Source organism: Rhineura floridana, chromosome 1, assembly GCF_030035675.1.
Source record: "Rhineura floridana isolate rRhiFlo1 chromosome 1, rRhiFlo1.hap2, whole genome shotgun sequence".
In the NCBI taxonomy this organism is placed as follows: domain Eukaryota; kingdom Metazoa; phylum Chordata; class Lepidosauria; order Squamata; family Rhineuridae; genus Rhineura; species Rhineura floridana.
In genome coordinates this window covers 79,150,150-79,176,389 of record NC_084480.1, presented here as the reverse complement: position 1 = coordinate 79,176,389, position 26,240 = coordinate 79,150,150, and the positions used below count along the sequence as shown (strand labels likewise).

The window sequence follows — 26,240 nt, the reverse complement described above, 5'->3', positions numbered from 1 at the left end:
ATGTAAAAGGCCAGGTCAGTAGTAAAGTGGAAAATTAATGTCAAACTAGCCACAAAATGGTATGTTTGACCATAAATATCAAGAACTCCCTCCTGAGAGCTCTAACACTAGATCATATTGAACAAACAGGACCACAAAGCCTGTGGGTTTAAGAATATGAGGAAAAACAAATTTCAGAGTGGCATCATAATAAGCAAATTGGGACATTTAGCCTTGTGAAGCATGCAGTTCACATTTTGTATCTTTTTTTTATTATACACTTGTCCTTAAACTCTCTGTATTATAAATTTACCACCTGGAGTCATGCAGTCTCAAAATGTCCAGAACAAGTTATAGTTGAGAAACTGGTGGCATAAACTGGCATATATACTGGGATTGTTAACCTCTGTTTGCTATTTCAGAGAACATTTCAGTGACTATAGCCTACAACTGGGCTCCTGCTGGGAGGAACGGTGGGATATAAATCAAATAATAAATAACTAAATAAGATAAACTTATGTGATTTGGTAGTGAACATGAAGATGCAATACAGTTTGAAGCAAGTGTGCAAACTTCCCCTGTAGGATAGACAGGAGATTCCCCCTCCCCAAAAACCCCCACACATACCAAAAAACAGTATAGAAACAGTACAACATTATGGATTATGTCTCACACATGTCTTTTCTAAGCTTATTGGATTACACAGAAATATCCTTTAAGTGTACCTTTTTTATCCTTGGGTAAAAGAAGCAGAATCTCAGAACTTTGGCTCAGGTGGCTTTAAGCTGCATGAAGTTAACCTGCTTATCACAGGATCTTCACTTGGAAACACTCATTGAAATTCCATACAAGTGATCTAGAAGTTTCCTCTAAAAGTGGAATTGCAGTCTCAAAAGCGACTCTAGCAGTTTGCTCAGAATCTTGAGAATCTATGAGAAAGTTAAACAAAAACCCTTCAAATTCTACGATGCTGAAGTCAGTTCCTAGTTCCCAGTTCTTTATTTGCTTGAAAGTTCAAAGGGCATCTGCTGGGTGCAGGGCATGGATAAGGGCATCTATGCACAACCAAAATGGACAAAAAGAGGCAGAAAAAAAATAAGTAACGGGGGGTGCCCACCCCAAAATGTGCTCTGGGCCAGGACAAATCATACATCCCAGGAAAGGGGAGAATGTCTTATACAAGGTGCCACTGCTTTCCACCTGGCCCAGAGGTTCTGTTGGGTGCAGGACACATATAAGGGCATTTATGCACAACCAAAAGAGACAAAAAGCACAGGAAAAAAAGTATTTGGGGATGTTCACTGCAACATCTTCTCTGGGCCAAGACAAAACACTCCAGAAAATGATAGATGTCCCCTATGATACTCCAGTGATTATGGCCAGTGCTTATGATCTATGCAGAATTTTTAATGTTTAATTTTTGTGTTGGTCTTCACTGTTTCTTACCTTGCTATAGCTCAATTATTATTATTTTAAAAAGCCATTGATGTTGGTGACAGAATGACCCGTGGCAGGGTCAACAAACAGTGATGTCTTGAAGAAGATATAATTTCAAGAAGACACTCGTAACGTATGCATGGATGGCATCTCATAGAACACACTCTCCCAGATGCATGGAAGTATTATTTGTGGTGCCTCAAATCCTCTTTTAGGATGGGCACCCCAGTTTCTTATTTTATTTCCTCTACATATTCACTATTTTTCAAATATATATATATCCTTATTTGTACAATACACACAAAAGAAGCTCTGAAATGGGTGGGAACTCTCTCTTGCATGCATGGATGTATGATTTGTAGTTCCCAAAGCATGTTTTTGGGTGGGAACCTGTAGTTCCTTATATATGTTCTACATTGCTTATTGTGCATAGATGCACATATCCATTCTTGTTTCCACAATAAAATCCATGCCAGGCCCATGCAGTGGCATCTCACTAAGGACACTCTCCCCTTTTCTCAGGTGAATGATGTTTCATGGCCACAGCAGATATTGGAGTGGTCCCCCAAATTACATATTTTTCTCTGCTTACTCTTCATCATATGATCCTCCATGGCGCAGAGTGGTAAGCGTCGGTAACGCAGCCGAAGCTCTGCTCACGGCCGGAGTTCGACTCCAACGGAAGTAGGAAGTCGAATCTCCGGTAAAAGGGCTCGAGGTCCACTCAGCCTTCCATCCATCCATGGTCGGTAAAATTAGTACCTGGCATATGCTGGGGGGCAAAGAAAGACCGGGGAAGGAACTGGCAATCCCACCCCATATATACGGTCTGCCTAGTAAATGTCGCAAGATGTCCCTAAGAGTCGGAAACGACTTGCACTATAAGTGCGGAGACACCTTTATCTTTACTCTTCATTATTTTAGTTCTGCATAGATGCCCTTATGAGTACGCTGCACCGAGCAGAAACTATGGGCCAGGTGGAAGTACTGGCATCTTATAGAGGACACCATCCCACTTCCCATGATGTATGAATTGTCCTGGCCCAGTGCAGATTTTGGAGTGGGCACCCCCCATTACTTATTTCTTTTCTGCCTCTTTTTGTCCATTTTGGTTGTGCGTAGATGCTCTTGTCCATGCCCTGTGCCCAGTAGATGCCCTGGGTCAGGTGAAACACACTGGCATCTCATAGAGGACACCCTCCCCTTTCCTGGGGTGTATGATTTCTCCTGGCCCAGAGCAGTTTCTGGTCACCCCCAGTTACTTATTTTATTCTGCCTCTTTTTGTCCATTTTGGTTGTGCGTAGATGTCCTTATCCATGCTCTCCGCCCAGCAGAAGCTCTGGGCCAGAAGGGAAGCAGTGGCATCTTGTAGAGGACATGCTCCCCTTTCCTGGAGTATATGATTTGTCCTGGCCCAGATAAGATTTTGGGGTGAGCACCCTCAGTTACTTGTTTATGATTTTATACATCATTATGTATTTACGACCATTTCAGAAGCCTGATTATTTTGATTGAATAAATTTATTGTTATTCTTGATGGGGAGAGTCTCCCGATCACAGAGATATATCATATGGGGTACCCCAACATATATTTTGGGGTTTAGAGATATGTTAACTTTGGCTTGAAGTTGCTGTAGCTGTCAACTTTTCTTCTTTTTTAGTGTTTCAAACTTTCAAGCAAATAAGGAACTGGGAAATTTCTATAGTAACAGGAGGAGTCCTCCACAGAATGCATCACTATAATTTAAACCATGGTTTAGTGCTATGTGCATGAGCTAGAATTAGCATGAGCAAAACCTTGGGCCCGCTTGCTCATGCCTCTTCTAGGGTTGTCTGGTTTTCAGGGGTTTTGGGGGGCCTCACTGGGTCTCCGCATGCATCAGCTTAATCTCTGGACTCTAAACTTTCATTTAAAAAAACAATTAAGTTGCTAGGTGGTCTGGTTCTCAAGATACACACCAAAATGTCAGCAGCCCTCCTACAACTTCCGTGAAATTCTCTTCGCTGGCTGCTCTAACCCCACCCTTTCAGGTTTGTAGCCAATAAGTGAAGTCAGGGTTGTGATTGACAAGGGATTTCTGGGCCTCCAGGCAGTACTTAGACTCCATCGCAAAGGTACAAAACTATTGTTTTTTCCTGTTACTCAGTTTATGAGATTTTCTGATAAAGTATAAAGCTTTCAGCGGTACCAAAAGTCTTTTTTCTGTTGTGTGCAGCAGTAAAACAAGTTTAAATTTTCCTGGGCTGTTGAAGATGGCAATATTTTGAAAACCTTCCCAATATGAAGCTTTAATCCAATACTTGCTTTTCTGGGAGTAGAGCTGCAATGCTAATCCACATACCCAGAGAAAACCCCATTGAATTCAACAGGACTTACTTTTGAGTAGAAATGGTTAGGATTGTGCTGTAAATTAATGGGACTTTTGAGTGAACATAGCAAAGGACTGTGTTTGTGTTGTAAATCTTTCTATCCCCTTCCAATTCTATTTTTAAAGCAATTAGGCAGGGTTTACATAGATATCACTGCTTTTATTATGTAGGAAACTAATACTGATTTTATTTTTTTTTAAAAAATATTGTGCAATGACCAACTCATTTTGACAACAAACTATTATATAGAGTGTATGTATTTTTACATCTCCATTGTGAGTGTGTATATGGAGTCTTCATAACAACCCTGTGAGGTAGGATTGCTGATTGGAAACCAAGGCAGCTCACAAGAAGAAATAAATCCTTTAAAATCCAATAACCATAAAAAGTATAAACAGTTGCAAAACAGTTTAAAGTGGCATGATTCTGAATTTTGGGTTGGGTGAATGTTCCTTATCACTTGAGACTACAGTTCTGTGCACGCTTTCCTGTTTGAGTAAGCCCCATTGACTACATTGGGACTTGCTTCTGAGTAAACATAGGATTGCACTAGAAATATATTTACAGGTTGTGTAAATAATAAACTTATTTGACAGTCATGCTTATATAAACATTTCTTCATTTAAAGCACATGACTTCCCCTAAAGAATGCTGAGAAGTGTAGTTTCCCCCTCACAGTTATAGTTCCCACCATTCTTAACAAACTACAGTTCCCATCACTTTGCGGTGTGATTCATGTGCTTCAAATGTGTGTTGAATGTGTTTTAAATGAATGGTGTTGATCTGCCCTAGGTATGATATGCATTCATTAGTGAACTGAAAAGAACAATTTTAAAAGATACTTTTTTAAACAGGGGAAGGGCTGTAGCTCAGTGTTAGTGCTTTGCATGCAAAGGTCCAAAATTTAATTTCTGGAAAGGTTGATTGCCTTGAATCCTGGAGAGTCAATGGTAGTCCATGTCATCAGTACTGAACCAGATGGTTTCAAATGGCCTGTGTCAGTGTAAGGCAGATTCCTTTGTTCCTAAAAGGGGAAAGAGACCCAAGGGCTACAGTGACTCCAAAATTTATGTATTTTATTTACAACATTTATATACCACTTGATTGTAAAACACCTAAATGGGGTTTATAGAAGAAATTAAAACAATAAAATTATTGGCAAAAACAGTTAAAGACAGGTAGTTAAAAACATTCAAAATAATAAAACCAACAAGTTAAAAACAGGAAAAAAACACAATAGCTTCTAATAGGCTTGCCTAAACAAGAATGTTTTTAGCAGATGCTGAAAACAATACAATGAAGGTGTCTGCCTAATGTCAATTAGTGCTGCCACACTAAAGGACTGATTTCTTTTTCTTTTTGCATTTCATTTACCTTTAACCTCACTCCCTTACAGCCATAGAAGCAACAACAGTGGTTCCATGCGCTCTGCTCAACCCCCTTAAACCCACTGAGGATGCACCTTGTTGGCTGCATGACGGTTTGTTTCTTGCCCAATAGTGGGCAGTGTGGCTGCGATTGTTGTTGTTCCCAAGCTGCTGTCTGTGAAGGTAGATCAAACTATGTGTGTTTTCTCTCTGTCAATTATTCTCACTGGAATTGGATTGGCTGTCAAAGTGCGTTTATAGTAGCCCACAAGGTAGACAGAAAAGGGTAGATAATCTTCTTACTCTTATTCATTTCTCAGACCTCTTTCGGAAGTGAACGGTCAAATCTGTAAAGAAGTTTGGAGCAGCCATGTTGAAAGGTATGGGCAGGGCATTGCAGGCAGGGGGGTTGCCAACCCTGCTTGGATATGGATATTGTTGCAGAGGATCCCTAGTCAAGCTTTACCAGCAGCACAATCCAAACTATATTTACTCAGAAGTAAGTCCTATTGTCTTCTATGGAGCTTAGTAAGTGTGTTTAGAACTGCAGCCTTCAGGGCATCCATCACTACTCCTGAGTGCTCCCATCTAACATCTCCACAGCACTAGGCTCCTTTCTTCCCACAACGGCCTTCTGGTGACCGGGCTGCCCTGAGGGCAGTTAAATCCTTCTTGCTAGAATCAAAGAAGGCTAGATTAAATGTTCCTTGCCAAAGCTGTATCTTTCAGCTACGATTTCTATCTTAATTTCTAATCAGATGTTTTTGTTGAATTCTATGCTCTAAGCAACTGTGGTTGATGCTTAATGTATCATGCTTAATGACATCACTTGGGCCCACCCATGTGACATCACAACGACCCATACCCATGACATCACTATGACCTGCTCCATGATATCACTAAGGCCCGCCTGAAATCTCAGGCTTTGGAATGCTTCTGACCTGGCAATCCTAGCCTCTTCCTGTCTTGTGACCGAAAGAACTTCTGCTATATTTACTTTCAGTTTCCACACATTCTGGGTTGGTACATACAAAATGGAGATTGTGATTTAAAATTAACTCTAGTTTAACAGTTAAACAATCCAGCTTCATGGTGACCCATGGTTTGAAGTTGGTTTATTCTGAAGCTTACAACAGTTTGTTTTAAACCACAATCTTTGGTGTTCTGGGAGAAAGCCAGAAACCCCACAAAGTCCAAATTCCTTATGACTGAAAAGTTTGGTCAAGGTAACCATCTTGGATTGTTCTCTGCCTAGGCTAGGAGAAGCTGAGAAACATGAACCCCATCCTGGAAAGGGGCCCAAATCTCATGAAACATGGGAGACAGGTGTGAAAGAATGGAGTAATACAAAGCAGATACTTCCTAAGCTAGAAGACTCACCGGTTGGGTGATTTCTTTGCCACATACTCACTAGGTATGATGTTATGCCCCTTACTTTTAAAATAAACTCAAAGATGAGGATTTATTTCACAGATTGTACTTGGCCGGTCATGAAGTTAATTATTTAGTATTTCAGTATAAATCAGCTGGGAAGCTAGGACTAAGGTACAGGTAGTGTACTTCATTTATTCCTTTATAATAATACTTTGCGCTTGGGTTAGGTGGAATGGGAGAGTATGATATGCTGTAGGGTTTATTCTAAGCTTTTTTCCCTACTGCACATGCAGCCAACACACTGCCTACCTCCAAACTAGTCAAAGAATTTGTCCCATAATATACTATTAACAGGATGTGGGGTTGTTTTGTAACAGTACTCACTAGTATGGAGTACCTGCACCTCTTTTTTTGCTGCCTGGGCCAACCATTTTGTGTTGGCACCCATAGTACGTTTATAAATATGAGTACTGGCACCTCATTATTTTACCAAAAAAGCACTGACAGGTGAAGATTTGAAAGGAACCAATAGCTATTTTCATTTTCTATTTCTTTTTAAGTTGGCTCATCTATTTCTTTTTTAGAAACTGCCTAGCTCCTTATTAAATCCAGTATGTTCAACTGCACAAAAACTTATTTCACATTGCACAAAATTTTTGACACTGCACAAATTGTGTCTGGCTGCACATTAATAAACCTCAATGTGCTGTATGAGTTTTCACCATGTGTATTATATAAATAAATTATGACCTGAGTGCCTTGTTGCTGTAGTTCTGGATCTTTTGGTCACTCTCCATGTGCTCACTAGAGCACATATAGAGAGAGAAGGAATGAAGAATCCATTTTTCAGTAACAGTAATCCAGGATTTGTGGAAACAGTGTAAACACAGTATTACCCGTCCTAAGTAGAACAAGTATGTGTGTACAAGCCTAAAGAGTTTACTCTGGTTTGCTCTAGTTGTCCACGTAATGCTAACCCATGGTTTAGCACTATCTGCACACCAGTAATAAAAAGATTCTTTCTCTAGTCACTGTCAGTCACTTACTCTTATTAAAGTTATTATAGCTCTTGTTGGCTTAGTAGTTCTACTGTTAAAGTAATTCAGTTTTTCAGAGAATAAAAGGGGAAAAGAGCAATTTTTGTTTATCCATTTCCTATGGACTTCAGATACCTTAAACTCTTATTTGCTAAAAAGCAACATGTTTTACAACACAACATAGCCTTCAGAGGTACACAGTTAACACTCCCTAATGACAATAATATGGAGCCTATTTTGAAGACTTATGGGATTTTTTATGTAATGTATTTTAATCACAGAAAATTATAGCAATTCTAAAATGACACAAACTCCAGAATTGCTTTGCAATCTGAATTGCATTGGCAGTAAATCAATGAAAACTGACTTGAGCCTTAAAAATGATAGAAAAATTAAGTAACCCAATTGATTTATCAATTGGATACACTGTTTTTACAAACTCACACTTCTTGGTTCAGGGGTAGTCAACAAGGTGGACTCCAGATATTTTGGACTCCAACTCCATCACCCTTGACCATTGGCCATGCTAGCTGTGGCCATGCCAGAGCCAGTTCAGTGTAGCAGCTACAGTGTTGGACTAGGGCTCAGAGACCAGGGTTCGAATCCCCACTCAGCCATGAAGCTTACTGGGTGACTTTGGGACAGTCACATGCTGTCAGCCTAACCTATCTCACAGGGTAGTAGTCAGGATTAAATGAGGAGACAGAAAACCATGTACACCACCTTGAGCTTCTTGGACAAAAGGCAGGATATAAATGCAATAAAGAAACAAATAGCTGGGGGCCAATTGGAGTTGTGGTCCATAACATCTGAAGGGCATAATGTTGCCTACCCCATCCTAGATACTATTATGATTTCCCTGTGTTCCCAAATGTTTGATTCAGACTATGCCAGAGGTCGGCAATTATACTGCAGATGAACAGTTTTTCCAGAGCTGGTTTGGTGCCTATGCTTGTGCTGCTTATGAAAAGCTGGACAAGGTGTTTAATTCTCCAAAGGAAACAAGGAAGAAACAAACAGGGAGGAAGAAGCAGAAGAGAAGGTTGGCAACCAATCCAGTAAGTTTAACACTGAGTTGTGATGGGCAAGTCATCAGCAGAAACCCATCTCAGAAGCCATTCCAGGAAACCCACATTTGCTGCTGTTTGTGCTCTGGATGTGCCATGACACTATACAAATAAGTGATCTAAGTTTTTCCTAGTGGTGGTTCAGTGTCCTATTTCACAGAAAAATTAGGTCAGAACCTGGATTCAGTAGTGAGGAGGGAGAAAAGCAGAACTATGTGGCAAGCTAAAAATATGGAGTGACCAGAAGGAAGATGTACCTTATGTCCTTCCTCTTCTCTCACATGCAACATTATTTTAATTATCAGCCTGCAGGCAGAACCAGGTTTGTGACTGTAACCTTTGCATATTATCCAGCCCACTGTTCTTCAACCTTGGGTCCTCAGATGTTGTTGGATTACAACTCCCATCATCCTTGACCACTGGATGTGGTTGATCAGAGTTGTAGTCCAACAACATCTGGGGACCCAAGGTTGAAGAGTAGTGGTCTAGCCCAACCTACAGCTTCCAGATGTTTTAGAGAAGAGCTCCCAGCATCCCTGACCATTGGACATGTTGGCTGGGGCTGATGGAAGCTAGAGTCCAAAACATCTAGATGACATCAAGTTGGGGAAGGCTGATTAATAATAAATAGCTCCAACTGTTGAGGAGAGGGTTGATTGTTCCTGGAAACAAGTACAGTCCCAAAAACCTTTCAAATTCTTTGGCTTTTTTTTTTTTTAAAAAAAGAACAGGATCAATATAGCTTAAGCCATTGAAAGACCATGACACAGAATCAAGAGAATGGTATCAAAGTATGTTTTATTGAATTATGTTTACATTTTATATAGAAATATATTAACTGAATGTTTTAATTAGAAGAAGCTCCGAGGAATAAGTAAAAGGAAGGTATAAAGGCTTGCAATGTTGAAGAAAGGAGCGAGATCATGTTAACCCATCACATTCACACCAGCTATCTGTACCTGCAAGAATCAATGCAACTTGCGTATTAGCAATAAAGTCTATTAGAAGTTCTCTAATACAGGATTTGCATAAGGATTTCAGGTTGTTGATCTGAAAAAAGAAACAGCTCCTTTTTCATTCCCAGGCAATCTCAGTCCAGCAGGGAACTCACAGCTTTGCATATTGTTGAAGGATCATTCTCAGCTTCTGGCTCAGCATAATGTTGCCTTTAACTTTTAGCTTACCAGAGATGAATGCCTACAGCAAACGGGGGGGGGGGAGGAAAGACACTTCGAGGTAGTCTCGTCTGTTCTCCTAGAGTTGCATGTTTAAAAACAGCTACAAGAAAGTAAGACTTAACACTTCCGGGAAGGGTGACTTAGCCTGTGCCTGCTTTTGAGACGGGCTCCTGCCTCAAAAGAAGCTTATTCAGATATATCAGTCAGTTTTTTCTTTTTTTTTGACTGATTAAACTTCTCCCGGGTAGGGAGAAACGAAGAGATTAACCTCAAAGCCTATTTTTGTTGGGACGACCAGATCTCATTAATTTATGGGACGAGGTCCAGCCGACGAAGGTGGGACGGATTTTCAACAGCAAGCTCTATCTGGAAAAGCGAACGTTCACCTTATCTTCTAAGAGAGAACGCACTAACAGGCAAGCACCCTTCTTTCTATATTTTTCTTTTACTTGACTTAAATTGTTGCTGTTTAAAAGAGATTTGCCAGATTGATCAGTTTTTGACATCTCACTGGGGAGCCATAACTTCTCTCTGCTACGCACTAATTAATAGCTTATCTCTGTTTTTGTTGCAAAAAGCTGTCCTGGATTTGCATTCTAAAGATATACACAGAAGAGGGATTTCTATTCCAGATTTTTATTTTGAAAAATATTATATTGTTTTGAGACTACTCTCTTTTTGGTCTATTTTATTTTGACGAATCTGTTTCTTGACGATTGCCATTAATTGTTTCGATCCTGGGAACTGCATTTTGTTTACTTAACTATTGGAGAGATAAGGCTGTCTGCTCTGTTTATACTGTGATGTCACCAAGTTTGGAGTATTAACCCAATTGTTGCTGAAATAAGAAGTGGTTTTCCTATATTTTTCTTTTAAAATGGCAATTAAGAAAGTGGCTGAAAATCTGGAAATAACTATGTTTCAGAAAATAATGGATGAGATTGAGATAATGAAAATTGAATTGAGTAAAATGAAGCAGGAGATTAAAGATATAAGGGTCCCTGTGAGAGAGGTGACCCTGGAAGGGGTCCCTGTGAGAGAGGAGACCCCAGAGATTGGAACAGGGGTCCCTGTGAGAGAGGTGACCCTGGAGACTGGAATAGGGGTCCCTGTGAGAGAGGAGATCCCGGAGATTGGAACCAACGTGGAACAGGAACAAGATTTGGAGTCTATGGACTTTAGAAATAAAATCTATTGTTTGGAACTCAATGTTATCTCTGAAGAAATGAATGAAGATTCTAGAGATAAAGTTATCAATGGCATGGATAATCTTCTGGACTGGAATGATGTGATGGAGCCCAATATAGAGAAAATCTATGGAATTAACTGCAGCCATGTGACAATGGAAAAACTTTTAAGAGATGACCCAGTGTATTTTGAAAAAAAGAACAGAGATATGATTTTACAGCAGTATTTCAGCAACCTATTCAGAATGGATGGCAAGAAAATATTTGGGATAGAGGTAATCCCCATCAGACTCTTACTATATGACTATGGCTTTGACAGCAAGATTATTATGGAATACTGATAATGGAAGATTGGATATTGAAATTACTGGACTTAACAAGACTACTGAAGATGGAAGATGGAAAATGGAACTAATAGAGATAATAGAACAATGGCTACTGAAATTATTGAACCTAACAGATTCTGATGTGATGGATTAATTGAAATGTTTATTTTGACTATGGTTATGACAATAAGATTATCATAATTAGTAATGAGATGGATTAATCGATATGCTTATCTGGAAAAAAAAAAATTGATAGATATATTTCTTAAAGAATTGAAACCTCTCTTTGACTTTTTGTGGAAAGAATAAAGTAATGTTTATGAGATTTGATGATTAAGTAAGATAACTACTGGAGGAAAGTGATTTTATAATATGACTTAAGAGACAGGATTGTTATATATTATAGACTTATAACTGATTTGATCTTTGACAAATGGGAAGTCAATATTTTACTCTTTATTTTTTATTTTTGTTTTTTTTTTTTCTTTTTTTCTTTTTGTTTAACTATTTTTGATTTTGTTTTTTGTCTTTGAATGTTTTATGATTTTGTCTTGTATGTTTTATGAAAATCTGAATAAAAATTATTGAAAAAAAAAAAAAAAAAAGAAAGTAAGACTTAACCAGGAATTAAACGGGGATAGAGAATCTACTTTGGACGAAGTCTCATATTGCCCACTGCAAAATGTTACAAAAGGCTACATCATCAGTGCTTAATCCTTAGGCTAAACTAAATCAGTCTTAAACAGCAAGTAGAACATGAAGAGGCAAATTCTCAGCAATCTATCACTTTTAGAGGGCACAAAATGCATATGATTAACATATACTATCCTAGTTATGTATTATGGCTCGATGCACACCATTCTGTTGTTGTCATTTATGATGTCTTTATCCCACCCTTTTTCCAAGGAGAGTATGCTGTTCTTTTCCTCCCCAATTTTATCCTGTGAGGTAAGTTAGGCTGAGAGAGATAGGGCTAAGATCACACACTGGGCTTCACAGCTGCGTGTGAATACAAACCTGGATCTCTTTTGTCCTAATCTAGCACTCCAACCACTACACCACAATTGGCTCTCTCTTTCACCATTTGGGATTGGGCATATCTTCACATTTTGAACTTAAATGCAGGATGTTTCTTCTCTCCTAGTCTAAGAAAGGCCCACCACCACCACCAGCCCACCTAACCTGGGACATTTCTGGCAAACTAGATTACCTCCAGTAAGTCATCTGCTAAGGAACCTAATGAAGATAGCAAACAGAGGGAAGAAGTATCTCCTCCTTCCTTCAACCCTGCTCCCGATCACAGGTCCCAATTGCTTTGTAGCATTAATAATTAAAATGATAGAGAAGAATTTACAATTGTGTAGTATCCGAGATCCATTTAATCTGTTAGTTTAGGCATTATGTTTTATAGTCTTGCTGCATAGAAAATCAAATCCTGTACCCTATTTAAATTCCACTATTTGATGCCCACTGTAAACAAAATTAGGATCCAGAAAAGAAAAAGTGTGATATGCATCACATGCAGGGAGCTCCTCCGCGCGTGGTCTACCTAGTCACATTAGTGAAGGGGACAGCTATATACATTCCCTCAGGGCCGGAGGATGGCTAGGTTGGGCCTTGGTCAAGGGCACCTGAAGGGCACCTCCTTACGGTGGGTGGGTAGCGCTCCCATTCCATGATCCCCGGCAGCGTCAGCTCCCAACCCTGCTGTGGATCGCAGAGAGGGAGCTGCCAGGCACCCCTCCTACAACCGTGCAGGTCTGCAACGTTGACTGCGTTTTGTGCATGCCTGCCATCAACCAATATGGCGACCAAGGCTTCCCTAAGGGGCTGATACCTCTGCCGCCATCTTTGTTGATGGTAGTCATGCACGTACAGCATGGGCAGCATTTGCCGCAAAGGGAGAGGTACGTGTGGGCGGGTGCCGTGGGCCTCAGGCAGGCTGGTGCCCAAGGGCCCGGTCATGCCTGGCACCAGCCCTGCATCCCCTTTTGCACAAGCAAAGCTGTCCCTTTTCAGTTGAAGAGAATGGAAAGCACTTGTAGTGGATGAAGCTTTAGAGGCTGTTATCAACTCTCTTGTTCTTTGCTTTGAATCCTCTTTCTGTCTTGTGACCTCATCCCAGTTATCCAAGTATGTGTGAAGTTGTGGGAATCAGATCCAGCCTAAGGGACATATCCTTTATCTCCCTCCCCCCCCCAACCCCAGGGAAAATTTGACAGATAAGCAAGGTCACTTACCTACCAATCACCTGACATCACAATAACATCAGGTGGCTCATTTTTGCCGGAGTGGTTTGAAATTGGCAGGTGGCCAAAAGTGTCACAGGCCAAACAGAAAGGCCTATTTAGGCCTGCATGCTGAATGTTCCTCACTGCTGTTTTAACATATGATTTATGGGTCTTTTTATGAGTGTCAGAATTATAGCGATACAGTCCTAGAGAACTAACAAGTTAGGAATTTTCTTAATATGAGAAGCTGTTCTTGCCATAGCCATCTTTGAGCTTCTGTTAGCATATCAAGTATCTGTGAATTAGAAGTTATTACTAATGCTAACGTTCTACTGTTAACAGGTGATAATTTGCTATGGCAGCATTCATTCTGTGTCTGTACCTTTTGTGGATTGATCTTGCCTAGCACCAAATCTACGAAGTCGTCATCCGACAGGGTGAAAATAGTGTCAGCTTTTCCATGGGCAGGTCCTTGATACAACTCTCCAGAGCCATTCTTTAAGTCTATGGCTGGGGAAAAGAAAGTTTTTTTGTGAAGAAAATGGAAACAGCTATGTGATATCTTACTCTCTTATGTCTATATATTGGCTGTTTGGATAAAGGAATCAAATTATAGGCAAAAATTAAAAGTCATATGGTCCCTTAAGAATTTTTCATCAAGATGCAAGTGATACAGAACATTGGGAAACAGAAAGATACAAGAAAATAGTGGTTAACAGCAATGAGTGTAATTTCTGAATTAGTCCAAACACTTTAAAAATGTGCACACACATACACCAGACCTCAATGCACTTAAAATAGAAAAAGACAATGAAAAATAAACATTTATTTTACCACTATGCCAAGATTCCTAACAATATAAATTAATGTAAATTAAATTAAATTATTTTAATTTATTAACAGAGAAGTAATGAAGTCTACCTAATTACCTGCATCCTGTGGTGAAACTCTACCAGAGAGTGGCTAGATTTATGGGACAAATACACCTCCCCTGTCTAAGCTTGTTTTCTCCAGGGACTTGGGTCCTTTGGGCTCGTTCACAATATGACAGTCTGTGTAGATTTCCAGGGTATCCTGCAACTTATTCTTATTAAGTATCTGAGTGAAAGGCTATACATGTGCTTTAACAGCTAATTACTGGGGGAAATTGTTTCTACTGAAAACCGTCGGCTTGATCCGGAGAAGCGTGCCTTTATTCCTCTGCAGTAGTCTTAAAGGATTTATTTCTCAAACCATTTGAGATGCGGTGCTAAGGGGAGAATCAGGGTGATGTTTGAAGAAGATAGTAGGTTCAGGACATACAAAATTAAGTATTTCTTCACATAACAGGCTTCTAAAGAAATTAGGATCTGCGCTGGTCCCATTCCCAAAGTCACAACTGCCCATTGGCTCCACCCCCAGGCGTCTACAATATATATTAGGCAGAAGGTCTGAAGGGGGAACCTTGGCACATTCAGCTGTATATGATAGGTTCCTCTATGTGATCTGAAGTCCCAAATTGCACAAGCTTGTGTCCATTCATCTGAACAACGGAAGGTTCCCCCATCAGATCTTCCACTAATGTGCAGAAGGTCTTGGGTGGAGCCAGTGAGGACAGTGATGTGTCTAGTATGCACACCTCCCCTCCCAGTGTTCTTTGGACATGCAGAACTTGATTTCTAAAAGGGACTAACACATAAATAAACTTAAGAAATTCACTGTCACAAGATGTAGAGATGGAAATTGTCTTAAGTGGCTTTGTAAGATAATTAAACCAGCCTTTCCTAAACTTTGGGTCCCCAGATATTGCTGGACTACAGTTCCCACAATTCTTCACCATTGGCCATACTGCCTGGCGCTGATGGGAGTTGTAGTCCAGCAACATCCGGGGACCCAAAGGTTGGGAAAGGCTGAAAAAGACATTTCTTCCATAAATTTGTCTATCAGTGGCTTACTGCTAAATAGCTACATTTAAATAGCTAGCATATCAAGTTTAAAAGGCAGTATACCACTAAACACCAACTGCTTAGAAGCAACAGTGGTGGGAAGCTATTCCCTCCATGTCCTGATTCTAGAATTCCCAGAGCCCAATGCAAGAAACAGAATGCTGGACAAGATGGACTAATCCAGCAGGGCTCTTCTGTTAGCCAAGGAAAAGTAATTCTTGTTATTCTTCACCTGCTCTGTTGGGTATTTAAACTGTTTCCCCGATTTTGTATGGCTGTATTTTTGCACTATGAGTACACCATCCTGGGATCCTCTGGGAGGAAGGGCAGGGTAGATAGAACAACAATAAATAAATGCCTATACAAAAAAACGGTTGTACAGTTTTTTCATGTCTCTCCTCACTTAAGCATTTTTGCACTATACTGCTGAAGTTGGCAGGAAAGATGTAATCTTTGATTGGTACTCTCAAGAAGTATCACATTAGAAAATGAAGAGGAAGACAGAGACATACTAAATTTCTCCGTCAGTACAGGAAGTTATCTGCTCAGATTGCTTATTACTGAACTCTTGTGTTAGAAAAAGTCACAGTGTAAAGATAATATTAAGTACTTCAGTATCACCAATTTCCATAGTAATATGCTAGATTCTTTCCTCTGCACCCTGTTAAAATGTTACCAACAGGAACAAGAAATTGCCTATGTGTATGAAGGCAGCGCATTTAGTATGAATTTTTCCCCTCAATAGTTACTGCAAAAAATGACAGTTCACATATAATATTTTTGTGATACATTTCAGGGCCACCTTTTTTTAAAAAATAAGTGTCCTAGTTTCCTTTAGCATACAGGCTTTTCTTTCTGAGCTAACACACACATGGATATGGTGCTTTGTAGTTTAGTGCTTTTTTTAATGTTCCACTTCAAGACTATCTTAAATCTTAGCCGAATATCTCTCCTTTCTTTATGGAACACCAACAATTTCTCAAAATGTCCGTTTTCCCAAAGTCCTATTTCCTGCACAAAATGCACTGCCAAAATGATCTACTACAGGGCACATAAGCTGTCAGGTATCATGTTGCTTGCAATGGAGAATGTTATGACAAGATTTTGCTTTGCCAATTCATTTTCACATTTTGCAAATTTCCAGAGCCACTCTCTTCTCCCTGGCCCCCGTCAGAGTGTATAAAAACAAAACCATTGCCAAGTTAATGTTCCCATAAAGACCTGACATCTTTAATTATGACATCTAAGCAATTTTACCATTGATGAGACAAGCTGGAAGCTGCTTGCTTTGTTTGTAGGGTGTCTTCACAAAGAACAGGTTGTGCTTGTGTCTGTTTTAAGAATTGCCTTTGCAAGACGTACACTACACAATAGACTGTACCTCTGATTCAGTTTAGGAGGAGAGAACCCCCAGTAACCGCAAGGCTAGTGACCAGGGCTCAGAAGGAAGGTCAGCAGTATTAACACAATTGTTTTTTATAAATAACAAGCAACTGAGGAGGACAAAGGCAGGAATGGACTGGGATCACACCGGAAGGAGCATCAGAAGTCTTGGCTCCCATGCATTCCTGCCTTTGGACACTAAGTGGTGTTAATACCCTCCTGATGGCATGCTACCTGGGGAAAATTGCCTTTGCAAGACGTCCTCTATACACTACAAAATAGACCATACCTCTGATGCAGTTTTACATGGAAATTTAATACAGAAGACTTTAGAATTTGGTTTAAGGAACCTAACAGGTTCCAATTAATTTAGTTCATTTTAAAAAAACTTCCTTTATTTCAGCATAAACCTGGGGTAAAAGTTTGGAAGGTTTTTCACACAACCCTTTCCGGAGATGAGAACTTTGTCAGTGCAATATCACCATATTCATTTATTTAAAATGAAGTAATTATTCATTGATACATTTGCAAAAAAGGTTCCCATGTGGAAATACTGCTAGTTATCCCAGAGAAAAATCAGTACAAGACAAATACTGTATCCATTTTATGGTGTAGTGGCTAACTGCTTGGTTCAAATTTCAATTCACCCAAAAACTCAATAGGTGGCCTCGGACAAGCCACTTTGCTCTCTGCCAGTCATCTGTAGTATAAGACAGCACTTGCCAAGCATCCAGGGCTGTTGTGCAACTGAATCTGCAATCCTATACCTACTTACCCGTGAGTGAGTTTCACTAGGACTTAAGTCAGAATAAATCTGCACAGGATTGCACTGTTTATGTTTATATAGGCAGTGCTTTGGATGTAACATGCTATATAAGTGCTAAATAGTCTTGCTTTCATTACCACACGGGGGCCCTTTTCACAAGACAAGTTTACCTTTAGAGAAAGATGTCCCTAATTTAAATGGGGGAGGGGAGCAATGAATTGCCTTGGTATGATCTCAAATTCGTTCAATGCAGTATGTAAAAGGAAATCTTATTGTTATTATAATAAGCTGTTAAACATTTATGTAGAAGAATTCCCATTTCCATTGCAAGCATTAATTCCAGTTCACATGTCCCAGCCGCTGAGGAATAGTAATGAAATGAAGAGGTTGGCCTGATATAGAATGATACAAGGGAGGAGGTTATAGTCAATTGCACAAAGCAATAAAAGCTTTTTTGGCACTTGTGAATTTGGGAAGAATAAAATTATTGGCCGTGTCAACCAGAACTGCAAATCATTTCCTTAAGGGCTGCTTCTCATCATTTTTTCCTCTGACATTCAGCCCAAGGACATCAGATGAAGATGCCAGAGTTTCAGTCATCACCCACAACAGCTATGAGCTGCAGGGGCCCAGAAGGCTGCTAGTGCTGTCAACAGCAGCAGATTGCACTAAAGCAGAAAGCCAGGGGAGAAGGGACAAGTCAAAAGATGAAGGGCCAAGGCAAGCACATCTGCCATGCAAATTTAACAGTGGAAAGAGTCCTAACATTTAGACTCCGTTCGTCGAATCTCTTGGGTCCTAGACAGGTAGGTCTTGAGAGCCCTCCAGACATCTAACGAATGCCAAGACTTCTCGAGAGGATGGGTAGGATTCGGGCAAAAGGAAGGCAAAACAATGTCCTGGTTGCAATGAAAAACTGAATCGACCTTGGGACGAAAGGAAGGATCAGTCTTCAGCACAACAGAGTCCTTATGGAAGACGCAGAGGTGTCGAGCAGAAGACAATGCGCCCAACTCCAAAACGCATCTGGCAGATGTGATTGCGATCAGAAACAAGACCTTGAAGGACAGCATACGTAGGGGCACAGTCCTGATGGGTTCAAACGGAGGGCGTTGCAAAGCCTGCAGAACTTTCGGCAAACTCCATGAGGGAAGCCGATGGACAACAGCCGGAGAGCGAAGGGCGACTCCCCTCAAAAAACGTTTGATGAATGGATGTGAGGAAATAGGAGCTCCAGGGGAGGACACTGAGAGAATGGACGACAGAGTGGACGCATGTCGACGTAGAGTGTTGGGTCGAAGTCCCATCATAAAGCCGCTATGGAGAAATTGCAGCACCTGATGCACAGTGGCCTGGGATGGATCATGGTGGTGGGACTGACACCACTTGGAGAAAGCCACCCAGGTATGTTGATAAATACGAGTAGTGGATGGTCTTCTCGAGGCCAAAATAATATCAATCACAGCGTCAGACAGTCCAGCTGACCTCAAATGTCCCCGTTCAAACGCCACGCTGTTAGATTGAGCCAAGTAGGGTCCTGGTGCAGTACTGGACCCTGGGATAGGAGGTCTGGCCTGATTGGAAGTGTCCAAGGATCCATCATCGACATTGCCAGGAGATCTGAGAACCAAGGTCGGCGAGGCCAAAATGGTGCTATCAGAACCAGCTGTGCCCTCTCGGCTCACGCCTTCCTCAAGGTTTTGGCTAACAATGGTATGGGAGGAAAGGCGTACAAGAGACCGTCTGGCTACGGTATTGTCAGAGCATCCATTGCTTCCGCTGTTGAATCCAGGTATCGGGCAAGGTACCTGGGAAGCTGGCAATTGCGACTGGAGGCAAACAGGTCGATTGAGCATTCGCCGAACCGACTCTGAAGACGATGGAAAATGGCTAAGTGAAGTTTCCATTCCCCCGGAAACACCTGTTGTCTGCTGAGCCAGTCTGCTGTCACATTCCAAATCCGTCTGAGATGTTCTGCTTTCAGGGACTGTAGATGTTGTTCTGCACAGACGAAGGTGAGGGAGGGTAAGTCCTGCAGAGGACGAGACCTGGTGCCCCCCTGTCTGTTCAAATGTGATTTTACACGCGTGTTGTCCGTTCGAATGAGGACATGGTCCAAAGGGAACAGAGACTGAAAATGAATTAGAGCTAAATGTACAGCTTTTAGCTCCAGCCAGTTGATGCTTTGAGTCTGCTCCGTGGTGGACCAAACCCCCTGAACGTACTGGGAGTTGCAGTGGGCTCCCCAGTCTATGAGGCTGGCATCTGTGGTTACAACAGATCTGTGTGGTTCTCTGAACGGCGTGCCCTTGGAGAGGTGTTGGGACCTCGTCCACCAGCGGAATGATAGGCGCAGTGCGGGGATCAAGCGAACTTTGCAATGGTTGGAGCTGGCAATGTCCTGTTGAAAGGGCAGTAAAGTCCATTGCAGATGCCGAGTGTGGGCTCGAGCCCATGGCACAATATGGATTGTAGAAATGAACATTCCGAGCGCCCTGGCTAGAAGCATGACGTCTGCTGATGTTTGTTACATCAGGGACCTTGCGATGCTTGTGATGGCAGTGATGCGATCTGGAGCCAGGAATACCATTGCCTGCAGGGTATCCAACATTGCCCCTAGATGTAGTAGGCGTTGGGTTGGTTAGAGATGGCTTTTGTCGACGTTGACAAGCCAGCTGTAGGTCTCTGCCCTGGAAGCGTCGGTTCCAGGAGCCCCTGGATGAATTGGGGTCATAGAATCTGACATTGTGGCCTCGTCCTCCTGGCCACGTTCCTCGAAAGGGCTGGTTAGTACGGAAGGAAGGAAAGCGCCTGGAAGGCCTATGGTCGATGTTCTGGACAATGGCCAGAACCGGTTTGTGGGAGTCTTTGGGATCAACCAGCACTGCCTTTAGAGCTTCCTCGCCGAAGAGTAACGATCCGGAGTAAGGAGACCTGGCCAGATTCATTCTGGCCGCTGAATCAGTCTGCCAGTGGCGAAGCCAGAGGGTCCCTCGAGCGACTATCTGAGCCGTCATGGCTCGTGCCCCCAAATGAGTGGCATCCAAGGTGGCATCGGGCACAAAAGCTGCTGTCTTACGCAACTGTACCAGTGACCTTCTGAGGGCGACAGGATCAGGGTTAGTGTCCTCTAGAAGACCATCCAGCCACATCATAGCTGCTCTGTAGAAAATGGAGGCTGAAGCGGAGGCACGCGTGGATAGGGCAGTGGCCTCGTGGTTTTTGCGGAGGGTGAAGTCTATTCGACGCTCAGTAGTGTCCTTTAGTTGGGATCCCCCTTCCCTGGGCAAAAGGGATCGTGAAACGAGGCGAGCGATTGGTTCGTCTATGCCAGGGACGTGTAACTTGGTGGCAAAGTCCGGAGCTAGGGCATAAAGCCTGTCAGCCAGGTTCTGGAAGTGGCGAGATTGAAATGGTTGAGCCCATTCTTCAGATACCAATTTGGCAATTGGGTCCGGCACCGGGATGTAGTGTTCAATAAGTGCAGGAGATTTGAGAACCTTGGCCCCTTTGATGGCTGGTGCGGAAGAAGTTGAAGGCGCAGTCTGTAGACCAAGGGTATTAACTACCCTGCGTGCCAGGGGCTGATAGTCTGAGGCATTAAACAAGCGATACGATGTATCCTCCTCATGATCTGAATCGTCGCTCCAGTCATCTCCTTCAACGTGGTCAGTGAAGGTTGACTCCTCCGCATACGAGGCTTCATCAATACATCTGCCTCTGGCTATATCGAAGGGATTTGGTGAGCAGGAAGGATGAGCTTCATGACACGCACGTTGGTCCATGTTGAGTTGAGGTATGGCCGGAACTTGTGGTAGTGACTGCATTTGGGTGATAAATGCCAGCATGGCTTGAGGTTGGGAGGAGAAATCAGGGGACAGCTGCAGCCCGGTTGTGGCAGATGTCTGTGCCTGAGCCGGTATTGGAGCAGATGTTTGGGGCGGTAAAACGGAGGGAGGCTGGTTAGGGTGAAAGCTGAGTGGAAAAGCCAGCAAAAACCTCCTTGTCAGAGAAAGCAGCAGGGGAATGACGTATATCGTTTATGTGTGCCTGAGTTGCTGTGGTAGTGGTGGTGGTTGGCACAGAGGCATAGCGTGGCCGCTTTGGTTTGTTATGGCTGGAACTATGTTTTGTCTTAGCCATTACTTTAACATGCTTAGACTTAGTCAACTTGGAGTGTTGTGGCTGGGCTGTTTGTGACATGCCTGGCTGATCTGGCATCATATTGGCTGATTGCGACATGCCTGGCTGTTCTGCCATCTTATATTAACTTGGGTGCAGTACACTGCCACGGAGGGGGCAGGATGTAAAGACCCGAACTGGCACAGCGTACGACCACGGAGGGGGTAGAATACACTGGCAGATGGCTAAGTGCACTGCCACAGAGGGGGCAGAATGCACTGTGGTATCAGCGTTAGTATAATATAGGCTGTATTTTAGGTTTGGTACACGGCCACAGAGGGGGCAGGATGTACAAAATATAGTTCAGATTAGTGCTGTAGGCTGGATTTCAGGCGTGGTACACGGCCACAGAAGGAGCAGGATGTACTGAATATAATTCGGATTTAGTACAAGTCAGCACTGATATTAAGGCTCCAGCCTTGATGATACTGAATATAATTCAAATTTATTACCAGTCAGCCACTGATATTAAAGCTCCAGCCTTGATAATACTGAATATAATTCAGATTCAGTACAAGTCAGCCACTGAAATTAAAGCTCCAGCCTTGATAATACTGAATATAATTCAGATTTAGTACAAGTCAGCCACTGATATTAAAGCTTCAGCCTTGATAATACTGAATATAATTCAGATTTAGTACAAGTCAGTCACTGATATTAAAGCTCCAGCCGTGATAATACTGAATATGATTCAGATTTAGTGCAAGTCAGTCACTGATATTAAAGCTCCAGCCTTGATAACACTGAATATAATTCAGATTTAGTACAGGTCAGCCACTGATATTAAAGCTCTAGCCTTGATAATACTGAATATAATTCAGTTAGGGGAAGTCAGCCACTGATATTAAAGCTCCAGCCTTGATGATATTGAATATAATTCAAATTTAGTACAAGTCAGCCACTGATCTTAAAGCTCCAGCCTTGATAATACTGAATATAATTCAGATTTAGTACGAGTCAGCCACTGATATTAAAGCTCCAGTCTTGATAATACTGAATATAATTCAGATTTAGTACAGGTCAGCCACTTATTTAAAGCTCCAGCCTTGATGGTACTGAATATAATTCAAATTTAGTACAAGTCAGCCACTGTATTAAAACTCCAGCCTTGATGATACAGTCACAGTAATTTTGTGTGTGAGGAAGCCCTGTGTAACTCTGTCTACAACACACAGACAACACACATACAGATAGCTTGCAGGGAAGGTATCCGATGGTTAATAAAGGGGTAACAAAAAAGGCGGGAAATTTGAATTCAACAAAAATGGCGGGGAAAAATGATCTAAAAATGGAGGAGAAAGACAGAGCAATGGCGGCCATCTGGTAACAAACTGGGGGAAGGGTAGCTCAGCACAGCCTCGCAGGGGGAGCCGCGGGGCCGATGGCCGCACTAGCGGCTCCAAGAAAACCCCCAAGAAGAAAGAGCAGATAGAAGCCTGTGCGGGATAAGGCAGCAGTAGGCAAGCCGCTGCCGCCGCCGGGAACAGGACTCTCCGCGGCGAAATGAAAGTGCCGAGAGAAGCCTGTGAGGGATGAGGCAGCAGGAGGCAAGCCGCTGCTGCCGCCGGGAGCAGGGCTCTCCACGGCGAAATTAAAGTTGCGGAGAGAGAGCCGGATCACCAGGCTCTAGGGAGGCAGAACCCCGGCAGGTAAAAAAAAAAGGTTGGAAAAAAGGCAGGGAGCCGCAGCCGCAGGCTCCCTCCTGGGAGAGAACCGCAGCCGCGGTCTCTCCAAGGGCTCCACAGAGCGCGGCTTGAGACAGGGAAAAACCGCTACGGGAGAGAAAGAGCTGCGATCTCCCGAAGCTCAAAACGGCCAGAAAACCACAGAACACCGCAGCCGCGGTCTCTGAGGAAAGAACCTCAAACAAGCAACAGAGATAAATGACATTTAAACACAAAGTAAACAAATACGAAAACAACTTAGCTAAATTCTACGCTATAGGATCTCAATGATAGGATTTCAATCTTGTTCGCAGGAAGGCAAGAATGAACTGGAGAGTGGGAGGGGCCTGACGCCCCTAGTCTTGACTTCAAAGACATTCTTGCCTTCGCACGATAGGTGGAGCTAATACCCGCTGTGATGGCCGGACTCATAGGGAAAATTAAAGGATAAAGTTAGATAAAGTAGAGTTAGCTGCCATTTATCCGTCAAAGCCTCAGTGTATTTTAAACTTTTGGATATTTAAGGTTATGAGAAAGGGAGAATGATAGGAATACATGGCTGGTATAGGAAGACTCATTGATATTCAGGCTGGAGCTCAGATACATAAAAGATCTTGAACAAACTATCACCCTTAGTCAGACATTATGCTCACATGTAAAACCTACATGCAAGCGGACAGCATGGATGAGCAGACTAAGGTCCAGGCTACCCCTCACCTTTCAACTCATGGAGGATGAAGGGCTCTTCTACATGTAGAGACATTCCCCAAACAATTTAGAACCCTCCATTAGTACAAAATGCTTCTGACCACCACTCTCCACGAGCTGAAAGGCAACCAAGATGGTGATGGGACTGGAGCTTAGCATGCTCGTCCTTGCTTGCAGGTAGGTTTGACACATGAGCAGAATGCCTGGATAGGACTGATATCAAGCCCAAATTTGTCCTACACTGCTTGCTTATATGATAAAGAATCGAATAATCAGTCAGTGCAGCTGCTTTCTTCGCTATCCTATGAGAGTTGTTGACCTAGACAGTTTCTGCATATGAGGCCTTGGGTTTTAAACCAGAAGGAAATATATCAGAAGACAGGGATCTTTCTGCTTAGTTCTTAGTGTTAAAAGAAGGGAAATCCCAATGCTCTATATTTTAATGGCTTTCTGCTAGGAGATTTCCAAAAACTTTGATTATTCTTAAAGTTTATTTTTTATTATAAAAAAGGTTTTTTGGTATAGTTTATACAGACTGGTTTTAGGTAAAAAGTCTAACTTAAATTGAAATCTCTCAGACACATACAGAGAGAGAGAGAGAAAGAGAAAGAGAGAGATTCCATTTATTTCTGGGTCGACCAACAAAATTAAATTAACTCCTTACATGATTTTTTTTGTTTCTGTATTTAAATTAACCTTGGTAACTTTCATTTATGGCTGATAAATGGCATTTTTGGTTGATGTATTTTCTTTTTTTGGAGTATTTAGTAGAGTTTATTAAATATCTGCACTGGTTATAATTCACTGAAATCTAAAAAACACAAGTTAAAAAATATGCTGAGGAGTTGGTCCTAGATAATCTATACGTCATTATTTGCAACAAAACTGTACACTGCAGCCAGTATTATCCCCATGTAGCAATGCTAATGCTGACACTGAGGGATAGTGGTCTGCCTAAGGACACCCTAGTGATTTGAAGGTATCTGAACTAGAACTTCTCAGTCTTTCCTTAGCCAACACACTGCACACCAGCTGTAAGGTGTCAAGATGACTGCCTATTCTTTAATGCTGAAGCCCTACTTTTAATGCCCCAAGTCCTCTGTAATGAAATATACCTTCACTGGATTAGAAAATCAAACCTGTAGTTGCTGCCGTATTCCTTTCAACTATTTATTTATTATTTGTTTTATATTCCACCCTTCCTCCCAGCAGGAGCCCAGGGCAGCAAACAAAAGCACTAAAAACACTTTAAAACATCATAAAAACACTTTAAAATACATTAAAACAAAACATCTTTAAAAACATTTTTAAAAAGCTTTCAAGACATCTTTAAAAAAAAAGGTTAAAAACATTTTTTAAAACAAAAAGATTTAAAAGCATATTAAAAAGCAATTCCAGCACAGAGGCAGACTGGGATAAGGTCTCAACTTAAAAGGCTTGTTGAAAGAGGAAGGTCTTCAATAGTTGCCAAAAAGATAACAGAGATGGTGCCTGTCTAATATTTAAGGGGAGGGAGTTCCACAGAGTAGGTGCAGCCACACTAAAGGTCCGTTTCCTATATTGTGTGCACTAGCAGGGCTTAGAACAACTATAAGACCTCTCACTTCATTAGAGGATGCAATAAAGCATGTTTTAATTAAACATGTGACTTACTCCACTGCACGGCAGTCTTTTTGTCCTTAGTGATGTTCCACTGAAATACAGCATTTACTTTCTTCACCAGCTCATTTCCAACCTCTTTGATGCGACGACCAATTTCTTCAAATACAAGGTCACTCTTCAGTCCTACTGCCTAATATATAAGTGAATGAATATTGAGGGGCTTCACACCAAAACCCACATCCTACAATTCATTACTGCATACTCAGCCATATAGTATTCTAGCTTCCTATATTTTGTGTCTTGTTGTGGTGTCATAAGCACAGGAAAAAAATCAATATATTCCTCATCTTTTTGATACAAATATGAAAAGGATTGAAGGTAAGTGACAGATTTCTAGATGAAAGATTATGGGAAACTACTCTGCAGTTGAACTTCATGTCCATCACACTCACACAG

At 41.7% G+C, this 26,240-nt stretch overlaps 1 protein-coding gene across 3 annotated transcripts in view; it reads right to left on the bottom strand.

Moving 5' to 3' along the window:
* Positions 1 to 26,240, bottom strand: part of HSD17B4 (hydroxysteroid 17-beta dehydrogenase 4) — a 114,937-nt gene that overhangs the window by 7,966 nt on the left and 80,731 nt on the right. For 2 of the 3 annotated variants that reach the window (XM_061624666.1, XM_061624675.1), the window contains 4 exons: positions 25,836 to 25,974; positions 13,937 to 14,064; positions 4,716 to 4,811; positions 705 to 908 (listed from right to left, as the gene is read on the bottom strand). In XM_061624666.1, the coding sequence (XP_061480650.1) occupies positions 849 to 908; positions 4,716 to 4,811; positions 13,937 to 14,064; positions 25,836 to 25,974 (423 nt within the window). In that variant the 3' untranslated portion in view covers positions 705 to 848. Of the gene's footprint in view, positions 1 to 704; positions 909 to 4,715; positions 4,812 to 9,413; positions 9,830 to 13,936; positions 14,065 to 25,835; positions 25,975 to 26,240 lie in introns of those variants that run through there. The other variant, XM_061624685.1, reaches the window with a different exon arrangement.